Source organism: Misgurnus anguillicaudatus, chromosome 22 (genome assembly GCF_027580225.2).
Source record: "Misgurnus anguillicaudatus chromosome 22, ASM2758022v2, whole genome shotgun sequence".
NCBI lineage: Eukaryota > Metazoa > Chordata > Actinopteri > Cypriniformes > Cobitidae > Misgurnus > Misgurnus anguillicaudatus.
In genome coordinates this window covers 53,162,501-53,173,300 of record NC_073358.2, presented here as the reverse complement: position 1 = coordinate 53,173,300, position 10,800 = coordinate 53,162,501, and the positions used below count along the sequence as shown (strand labels likewise).

The 10,800-nt window shown below is 35.9% G+C and overlaps 2 protein-coding genes across 2 annotated transcripts in view; both read right to left on the bottom strand.

Annotated features, from left to right (window-relative positions):
* Positions 1-3,866: 3,866 nt before the first annotated feature.
* Positions 3,867-6,617, bottom strand: crybb3 (crystallin, beta B3). Its single transcript, XM_055198091.2, has 6 exons — positions 6,484-6,617; positions 6,160-6,240; positions 5,735-5,853; positions 4,671-4,803; positions 4,431-4,573; positions 3,867-4,200 (listed from the first exon to the last, which is right to left on the bottom strand). The coding sequence occupies exons 2-6, from the start codon at positions 6,232-6,234 to the stop codon at positions 3,969-3,971; spliced, it is 702 nt and encodes a 233-aa protein (XP_055054066.2). The 5' UTR covers positions 6,235-6,240; positions 6,484-6,617; the 3' UTR covers positions 3,867-3,968.
* Positions 6,618-7,129: 512 nt separating this feature from the next.
* Positions 7,130-10,800, bottom strand: part of tnks1bp1 (tankyrase 1 binding protein 1) — a 26,031-nt gene continuing 22,360 nt past the window's right edge. The window contains exons 7-11 of the mRNA XM_055198090.2: positions 10,677-10,800; positions 10,462-10,592; positions 8,539-8,681; positions 8,144-8,242; positions 7,130-7,877 (exon numbers count right to left, since the gene is read on the bottom strand). The exon at positions 10,677-10,800 is cut by the window's right edge and continues 42 nt beyond it. Of these exons, the coding sequence (XP_055054065.2) occupies positions 8,167-8,242; positions 8,539-8,681; positions 10,462-10,592; positions 10,677-10,800 (474 nt within the window). The 3' untranslated portion in view covers positions 7,130-7,877; positions 8,144-8,166. The remainder of the gene's footprint in view (positions 7,878-8,143; positions 8,243-8,538; positions 8,682-10,461; positions 10,593-10,676) is intronic.

Here is a 10,800-nt window from a genome sequence, read left to right as displayed (position 1 = left end):
TACAGCTGCGTTGGAAAATGAACAGAAATAAACTAGAATTGAATTGAATTATTACCTTTACGAAAATGATCCATGTTTTTTGCAGTAAGCATAGTTTTTGGCATGTCATTTTTTATCCTCGTTATTTTGTGGTATTCATGGTTTAATTAACTAGGCGTAAGACAATTCAAGATACTATTTTAAGTTTTGACATGTGATAAGTTGACATAACTTATAAAACAAGTTGAAATTGTTTAACTTCATTTTTTAAGTTAAAGTAACATAAAAATATATGTTGATTTGACCAAACGTCTGCATCTTTTAACCATGCTGTCAACATCACGTCTGAGTCAAATCTCACCACAAAATCTAATAAAATGAATAAAAGGTTCAGTTATTCATACAGTATCATTGCATGAATGTTTTATACGCATTTGAATTTATTTAAAGGAACAGTATGTAGGATTGTGGCCAAAACTGGTACTGCAATCACACAACTGGTAGCCAATACACAAAATGACAACGTAAACATCAGTTGAGGGCTGCAACTCCACTTTTTTAAATGACAATATCCTGGTCGGACCACTGTTGTCAGTGTTATAAGTGTTTGAAATGAAAATGATTTCTAGTGACATATCAGGGCCATTTTTATGATTAAAGCGTAATTAAACCCCTGGTCAGAGCCTGACTCCACCCACTGGCAATATTTGAAAATGCAAGAAAGTGGGCAGATCCCAACGGAGATAGAGGGGACGAACTAAGCTCGTACCAAGTGTGTGGTGAGATCGTAACAAGGGCGTGGTGAGCTTGAACCTGCTTACGTCACGAGTTCTTTTTTGGATCCAACATCCAATAGGAAAATTCAACTGCAGTAGCCACCGTTCAACCTGAAGAGGGCAGCACTCAGACGTTTTTACACCATATATTGTAGTATTGAAACACTTTATATCCAAATGTCGAAAAAGTTACTAAAATCAATGAACAGCACTAATAAAGCATCATTCTTACAGATCATTAACTAAAAAAAGTGGGTTTAGGGTTTAGATACTCTTTAATTGACATTTCTTACATACTGTTCCTTTAAGAGGTCAGTTGAAGTTTAAGTGTTGTTTGCAGCTGTTGGGTTTATTTAAACAGCAGTAATGAATGTCACACATATACTGTATACAGCACCACTGATGTCAAACTATACATGACATCATCAGTCTTCCTGTAGCTCAATGCGAGAGCATTGCATTAGCAGCACAACAGATCATGGGTTTGATCCTCAGGGAATACACAGACTGAAAACTAATGTATAGCTTGTAATCCACTGTAAATTGCTTAAAAGCATCTTAACAAATGCAGATAGGAGGAAGTCATCTTCATCATGTTCTGCTGTGCTCTTATCCATGCATTGATCATCTAGTAATAGCATTGCACATAAAATAATATACCTCTGAATATATATTATTTCATCATTATTAATTATTTGGGTTGCGTGTGGTCCTGTTTGCTATCATTAGACTCCAATGTTTCAACAGTTGTGAACAGGCCGCTGAAAGCTCTTTAGACTCAGATGAAATTCACACATTTACTTCTATCTATGAGGAGAGCGGAGGTCACACAATCCAACACAACCCTGTGAGGAATGTGAGCAGCTGTGCTAATTTAAGGTCATGTGTGTTCTTCTCTTACACAACACAGAAAACACACTTCAACACTTAGAACAAGACATATTATTATTTTTTTTAAATGTAACAAATAATTTTATAGTGACTTACAGTTGACTTATCAGTATATTGATCGGTGCATACAGAATGAAGCTTAAATCTGTTGATCTTGATATTAGACATTTGCTAAAGCTTACATCACTCTGTGTAATTAGTTAAAACATAGGTCTTCAACAGGGGGACCCTTGGGGTCTGTGGTGGTCTTCCTGGGGGTCCTCCAAATAATGTTTGAATGCAAAGTATTGTTTGTCAAAAGTTAATGCATTAATAAGTAAACTTAAAACGAAGATCATAAAGTTCCCATGATAAATTCAGTTCAAATGTTATTTAGTATTCCAAATATATATATATATTTAATATCTTTGTAACATAACCATCATAATAAGGTATGTGTTATAAATAACAACAAATACAGTCTTAATAGGGTCCCTGCTCATCGTCTATCCATTAAGGGGTCCTTGGACTGCAAAAGATTGAAGTCCTCTGAGTTAAAATACTAACAGAAAGAGAGAAACACATCTATAGAAAACCGCTGAAAATATACTCAGAAAGAAGAAAGGAAATGTACAATGAAGACTGAAAGATAGGGGTTATTAATGGCCGCTGGGGAAACTTCTCGACATCTTAAGATTTTGAAATAGATCTGTTCAAGGAACTGCAGTCATCTTCCTCTTAATGTTGAAACCTGTGACACAGTCTAGACATTTTTGGACTCATTTAAATAACGGTCTAATGTTCTTTTTTTCAATAAAGTTATGCGTCACCAAAACAATATTTTGCAAAGAATATCATTTTCAGTTGAATCTTTATGAGAAATAAAAAGGATGAAAAATGTACATTTTGACTTCTAGCCTCCTGACTCGTTTAGCTTGTGCTGCTCATGTCCTGAAACAAACATGCATGTTAGGTTAATAAAGACAGAAAAAGACAAATATAATACGGTGAAATCATATTCGATTTGTGTGCTCATAAAGCTAAATTTGAATAAACCTAGAGAAGATGTGCAACTCTTTTAGACAGTGACTACATCTGAGGACTGGTTATGTTTGTGTAGAGGAAGGGAAAAATCAGAAATGAATCAGTTAGCATTAAATGAGAGATCAGACTTGAACTTATACACAAACCAAAACTAACCAAACATCTACAAAACATCATATTATTCACTCTGTGGCACAGACATTATAAACTTAAATTATTGTGCAGAATGTTGAGACACATAAAACAAACAGAAATTTTTACTTTCCCAATTTTCTGCTACTATTTCTCTGTTTTAGTGTTGTGTGCATGAAGACATCTCTGCTTGTCTCTTATGTACTGTATGATCCAGACAGGTGTTTTACAGTAGACATATTTTACCCATTAATCCTCAAAAAGCAATGCCCATTTATTCAAAGCCCCGCCCACATCACACTGAACTTACATTAGCTGTTATTATTAGAGACTGCTGAGCTTTTATTTTCTGTTCACATGACAAGCGAACAACTCACAAAGAGACACAACACAGAGACACACACACACACACACACACACACACACACACGCACGCACGCACACACACAGAAAATATTACAGATAGAAGTCATAATGCATTTGACTTCTATAATGTGATGTAAACTTACCAAAACTGAGATGAACGGTTCAAGAAAAAATTGTGATGTCAGACTTTAAGAAAGTAATTATATATTGATGAATAAAGTCATATTTATGTTTGTAGAAACATCATTTATTAATAAAAGAATGGAGTTGATTTAATATTGGCTTTAATTATTTAATGAGTTATAAATGAGATGATATACTCTAAATATACAGGATCTAATGTGTGTGTGTGTGTGTGTGTGTGTGTGTGTGTGTGTGTGTGTGTGTGTGTGTGTGTGTGTGTATGTGTGTGTGTGTGAGTGTGTGTGTGTGTGTGTGTGTGTGTGTGTGTGTGTTTGTGTGTGTGTGTGCTGTAAAGGGTTTATTTTACTTCCAGTTTGGTGATATAAATCAACATTTACTTTAATTATATAGAAATAAACAGCAAAAAAGAAGAAATCAAATATTATGGAGTGGTAATAATCATGTGTGGGTTATTGCTTCCAATGATCAGATGTGTTGCATTACAGTATATCTGTTGTATATATATCTAGAAGTTGTCCATCATTCCACTTCACCAAATAAACACAGAGATTCCAGTTAAAGGTCAGAGGTCAAACCATCGGGCCAAGGCCTTTATTTCCAATGTAAGACACACACGTGAGGGAGTCACTTTTGCTTGTGTGTTTTCCAGGCCTTCAGTTACTGACATGGGTGGGACAGGGGCGCGGGTGTAGGATTAGGGTTTGGATTAGGTTTGGGTTTGGGGTCAGGGATGATGAAGCAGCCGCGTTTGTGCCACTGCATGTCACGTACACGCCGGACGGACTGCAGCTGCGGTTCTGTTGCTCCCCAGTCGTTCCAGTGTTTAAAGTCACCGTGTTCAAACACAAACTGACGGCCGCGATATCCGGGATACATGTAACCGACCCACCTACACACACACACACACACACACACACACACACACACACACATACACACACACACACACACACACACACACACACACACACACACACACACACACACACACACACACAATAAAGCAATCAGTTTAGATGAAATCCTTCTGAAATCATGAAAACATTGATAGAAGAATGAGGCTTTACGGTTCATGCATGTGAGACTTTCTTTCTAAGAATGATTTCCAGTTCAACTCACGTTCCGTTTAGAGCTTTGGCGCTGGACACGCGGTCCTGGAAGCCATGGACCCACAAGCTGGGAATGTCATCATCCACAATTTCCATCTTTCTCCCAGCAAAGCTGCAGTTCTCAAACAGATGAAGTTTGTGGTCCACACTGTCCTGGCAGGAGACCATGAAAACAAAACTCAATGGACGGTGACAAGAGAGCAGGACCTTTATAACATCTGCAATAGAGATAGAGATGTGTGTCGCTAACCACTTTAAGAGGTCTGATGGAGAGCAGACAGCAGCTCTTCTGACTGTTGGTCCAGGTTGTCCAGCGTGGATATTCTCCTTTCTCCAAAACAAACTGTTCTCCCGCAAAGCCTTTCTGCTCGAACGCCACCCATCTATGATTGAAAAGCATCCACGTATATGTCAAGAATACAAACGGATGAAAACGAGTGATTCCTATTAAAGGAATAGTTCATCTTATGATGTTAGTTTATACCCATAAACATTACAATAATAATCTTTTACCCTACAAAACTCAAATCTCATGTCTACATATTTCAACTTTAATTTGACAGAAAAAAGTATATTTATTATGGAGGAGGTCATTCATATGGGTTTGAAATGGTGATAAAGACATAAATTACATAAATGTTTTTGTTTTGCAAATAAACTTAAACTCTCTTAGTTCATTTAAGCTTTTATATTATTAATGTTGTTTGGTTGTAAATGATTATTTTGTAAAGTCACCGATCAGTGTTTACTTACTTACATGAACCCTGTTCAGCACATTTTATTCTTTACAGTACTGACAATTCATGTGAAAAACACACACTAAAAAAATACCCAGAACAAATCAACATATAATTTTGTTACTTTAACTTAAAAATGAAATGAAACAATTTCAACTTGATTTTATAAGTTATGTTAACTTTTCACAATAGTACTGTAGGTTTAATTGACTTGCAAAACCCAGTTGTTTTAACTTCATGCTTCATTTCTTACAGTGCAGTTTTGTGGAGAATCAAGTTTATTCAATGACTTATAATCAGTCATGAGTTTCGTGTAGTAACTCGGTTAACTAAATGGAAATGTTGGACAAAGCAATTGATATAACTGATTATTTCAAGTTAAATCGACTTAAAATTAAATTAACTGATCTTGCTGATTTAAGTTGGAATTAATAGATATTTTAAATTAAATGTACTCTTGTTTTTGTTCACATTACTTCATTTTTTTAGGGCAACAACTTTTAAATATTTTAAGTAAATTGAACTTTTCAGGGTTTCCAGTGAATAAAGGTCAAATATTGAGGTTAAATGCACCCATGGTCCAGAATCAACCACAATCGATCCAACTTTATCCAAATTCTTCTCAGTCAAGTCCTTACATTCGGCTGACAGCTCGGCTTTTTTTCCACGGAAGTTTTCGAATTCATACACGGAGACCTGTTCAGCACACCGTCATTTTAACTCACGGAACAAGATCAGAACAACTTTAGTGTGTAAACTCTCATTAAACTATTCATAGATGGACAGATCTACACTAGAAACACTGTATTGTAATGCATCTGTATTGCTTTAATAAATCATCTCAATTAAGATCTCTTTAATCTGAGCTGTTTCTCAAATATGAGAGTAAATGAAGAACATATTTTTTGTTCTCTTATAACACTAGGATCATTTCATCTATTTCTTCAGTCACCAGACAACAGTTATACAGTTTATCTTCAAGCTGATGTTTGACTATATAACCTTATACACGGCTCCTGCACCTCCTTGACTTTTCCCAGCCACCTGCTGATCTGGAACTCCCTGATGCTCCGACATCTCAACCTGATGTGAGCAAACATCAACCTGTTAATGTGACATCTATAAAATGACATTTACTAACTAAAATCCTGACAGTGCCTCTCTTCCTCTTTTTTATCAATTCATATATGCACAACAAAACCAATAAAGTTCTCAATCTAGGTGAGACCTAGTTGTTCAAACTGCACAACAACTACATCTGGTCTCCCGTACACAGCAAATGATGAAAGAGAAGATATAGTGATGAATGAGGAATCTCTTCTTTACCTGTCTCTCTGTCCTTCACCTCTCCTTCACCGTGTGTGTGTGTGTGTGTGTTTATGTGTATGGAGATGTGGGTGTGCCGGGCGACTGGAGGGAACTCCAGGGGTATTTATGGTTTAAATCCGTCCACAGCAGCAGAAATGGGTTGGGCGTCGATTGCTGTTGATACAGCAAGTCTGTCGTTCGCATTTGTGTCCATCAGACTGAATCTCAATAGACGGTGAGTTGGCACGGTTTGATCAGACCCACCATCAGCTCGGTTGTCAGTATGGGTACAGCGGGCACCCAAAGGGTCTAAGCCAAGAGAATTCCAATGGGATCAGCTACAGTCATCACAACCATCTCTCTCTCTCTCTCTCTCTCTCAAACAACTACAGCTATTTGTGTCATGGTGGCTTTGTTTTAGTCCAGAGCTGTAATTCCTTTAAATAATTATAGCAGAAACTTTTTATCTTTTTGCATTCTGCTGTTATATCACAAACTCAATGTATTTGTGCACAGAGCACAAAAAGGTCAAACTACAGATAAATATGATATAAAACTGTGCATTAGGTGTGATTATAACTTTAAATCAGAGGATAAATGTGTTAATGAAGACATATCAATGCATCATTTAAATGAAGTGTTAACAATCGACCAAACAACTGAATCTGTTTCTCAGAAACATTTTAATCCAAGAACTACAAGAAAATGAATGCATCTATACAAGACAACATGATGTCACCTTTTATAAAATATTTAATAAAGATCCATGACCGTAAATTAAAATTCATTTGTATACAACAAAACTCCCGTTTCCCAGCTCAACCTTTCCTCAGATGAAGAGCAGCGATTTACACGGCTAAAGTCTGAAAAATTCACAAATGAATGATAGTAAACTGAAACACATTTAAACATCTCGTGCTTTGATTTGCTTGTGTAAATGTTGACTGGACTGATCCAAGTAAAAAAACAACACAAATAAAAATGATCAGGGCACTGTGAGTAAACTGTAGAGAATGAAACAGAATAATCTTATTTTACAAACATTCAGAAAGACATGATTGTGAGATTTCTCCTGTGGTTTAAAGTGCAGTATTGCATTGCATTGAGATCACTGATGGATGACCTGACAAATTCAGCCACGGATCAAACGACATCAACCCGTTTGTGTTACTGGGATTTTGGGTTTTTGTATGAAAACATTAGAAAAGTAAACGTAATTAAATGGCTTTCATTGTTCCAGTACTGAAAAGTGTTGTAATAATATTTTAGATGAGTCTCTTGATAAAGTCTCTGATCATTCTGACTGTGAGCATCGAACATTTCATTGCACATCATCATCATCATCATCATCATCATCAGTTCCTTTGGCAGCTTGATGACATCACAGACCTCTCTTCTTCTCTCAATTCATTCTGTAAAGTAAAAACAGGAGGATTAAACTCCTAAACAACTATGTGTGCAGTCTATTGGATATAACAATACTTTCTTTTATTCCAACTTAGTATTTCATCTATTTGTAGATGATTGTTTTTCAGTTTGGGTCTGTAGATGTGACTCTTTGTCGCCCTCTAACTGGAGATGATGGAAACATCATGTGAAATAACACAATATGTGATAAAACCAAACCATGAGTAGCTCTTCTTCACAAGGGATTCGTGCATTTATGAAATATTCACACCTGAGCTTCTGATATCTGTCAGATCATACGTCACTTTCAGGTTGACTCAAACGCTTCTTGGATTTGAGCTCAAGCAGCCACGAGGGTGAAGCGCCGCCCCTAAAGTTTCATATAAATCATAATCATTACAGTTATCTCTCTCTCATCTTTATCACGTCATTCATTACATGTCCACACACAGTTGAATGACATCACAGAAACAGATGATGCTCCATTAGCAGGATCAAAGGTGTAAACCCAACACATCCCGACCACAGATGTTTATAAATATTAGACACACACACTGCAGTGTAAGTGGATCTTTTTTTATCATTTTTACTTTCAGTTCAGGCAAAAATCTTTCTTCTTGAATAACCACAGTGATTCCAGTTCTCATTTATTTCTGCAGAACTTACCCATCTTTGCTGTCAACAGGGGGCAGCACTCTGGGGCCGAGAGACCTGGTGGGTGTGCGAGGAGAGCGAGCGGAGACCACTGGAGACGTCTGATCATCTGTAGCTTCAGCCTCCATCCTTACACTTCTTCTCTTTAGCTGTGCCTGTGAGAGAGTCACAAAAGATGAGATCAGTGTTTGAATTGGGGGGGGGGGCTGGGGTGGACCCGACCCCTTATTAAGCACAAAAATATAAATTATGGAGGTCCCCTGTTTAAAAAAAAAATACTACATGAATTAAAAATTCTCGTGCTGCCACAAAGCGATAATCTTTCTTATAATTTGAACACCGAACGAGATCAACATTGAACCAACACACTGCAAAAAATGACTTTCCTACTTAGTATTTGTGTCTTGTTTTCAGTACAAATATCTAAAATTTCTTAAATTAAAATGCATTTACTTGATGAGCAAAATGACCAAAAAAATAAGTTTAGTTTTTAGTTGTGCTGGGCAAAGATTAATCGCAATTAATTGCAAATAAAAGTTATTTTTTTATATAATACATGAGTGTGTGCTGTGTATAATAATTATTATGTACATTCTTGTATGTATTTAAGAAACATTTACATATGTATATATATTTATTTTTATGTTTATTCTATATGATATATACATTAAAAAAAAATAATATATATATATATATATATATATATATATATGTATGTATATATACAAATTCTGAAATGAATATAACTATGTGTGTGTAGTGAAATATACATAATAATTACACACAACACACACACATATATTATGCAAAAAAAATCACTTTTATTTTGTATGCAATTAATTGTGATTAATCTTTGCCCAGCACTAGTTTTTAGACAAAAAAATATACATTAAAATGAATTTGTGCTTGAAACAAGCAAATCTAAAAAAAAATCCTTAAACACTTTATTCAAGAAAATTTCACTTAAATTTTATATTTTTTGTCTAAAAACAAGACTTATTTTCTTAGGTCATTTTGCTCATCAATAAAATAAATTTTTTAGATATTTGTACTGAAAACAAGACAGAAATACTAAGTAATTAAGTAATTTTTTGCAGTGCATCAATTAGGTGAGCATTAAAATGAACAGATCTAGTAACAGATTTTCAATGAACAGCAGGATTTTATGTCTAGATGTAAATTAATGTATAAGACAAAGTCTTTAAAATCTATCTACCATTTTACTCGTGGTTTGGCTTTTATTTATTTGAAATGATACTGCAGTGTGCCTTTTATTTTAAAGAGTACAAAAACTCAATCCTGCATGCATGATAATCATGATAAATGAGCTAAATACTGTAAACATTTTGAAAGAGTTTTCATTTACCATTTACTGTGCAGATTGTCAAGATCATTGAATAAAAAGTCATTTATGTAGACTAGAGTACATTGGTTTTATTCTGAGTAATATTGAAACTCTTACTAGTGCACATTGTAGTCTGGTGCGCTAGTTAAGTAACCAAACTCATGACAGTGAGGGCGTCTTACTCGAAACGGATGAAGGTCATATAAATGCGTCAAACACTTTTCTTTTATCGGGCAAAGATCATAAACAGCTCAAGCTAGATCCGATCGGCACAGGCAGATTTCTTCGACCCAGATTTACCATTACATGTAAACACCTTAACCGGCCTACTAGTAGTTTTGTTTATGTGTGCATGTCTCTTTGTGTGAAAGATAAACATCACAAACAGAAGAAAGTGTAAAGTGCTCTCAACTCATGCAGCTGACCAAGAAACTGTAAAATGTTAAAGATTTACAACTTCTGCAGACACGAGTAGAGATACAATAACGGTTTAGTTCTGTGAGACACCTGCTGTCAGTTTTCTGGGTAGCTGCTTTATTGGTTTGCATGAAAACAAGCAGATGTATGATCGTGTTAATGTTATTCTCTACCATGAGTGCTGATTGGTCCACTCCAGGAAAGAGAGGAACTCGTTTAGGCCGACTGGGAGTGGGCGTGGCATCTTTAGAAGTCTCCTCCTCTGATTCAGAGTCCTGTCCGTTAGAACACGGAGCTTTAGCATCTGTAATAAGATAAATCGGTTGTTTAACTGTTTGTAACTGCACAGATTAAAATTTTTGTAGATATGATAATGATGATGTCTGACCCGTGGAGTCACAAAACCTCCAGTCTAAGTTTGTTCCCTCTGTGAGAGATGGCAGAGCCGCTCGCTGTCGGACGGCACGTGACGGTCTCATGCGTTTAATACTTCGTTTCTTCCCCAGATCAAC

What these genes read in the sequence shown, in the direction of transcription:
- crybb3 (XM_055198091.2), bottom strand. Translation starts at nt 6,234, where the DNA reads ATGTCGGAGCATCAGGGAGTTCCAGATCAGCAGGTGGCTGGGAAAAGT. An exon ending in ATTGTGGTTGATTCTGGACC is followed by an intron (nt 4,804 to 5,734) that starts ATGGGTGCATTT and finishes TTTCAATCATAG; the next exon opens with ATGGGTGGCGTTCGAGCAGA. An exon ending in GCCAAAGCTCTAAACGGAAC is followed by an intron (nt 4,201 to 4,430) that starts GTGAGTTGAACT and finishes GTGTGTGTGTAG; the next exon opens with GTGGGTCGGTTACATGTATC.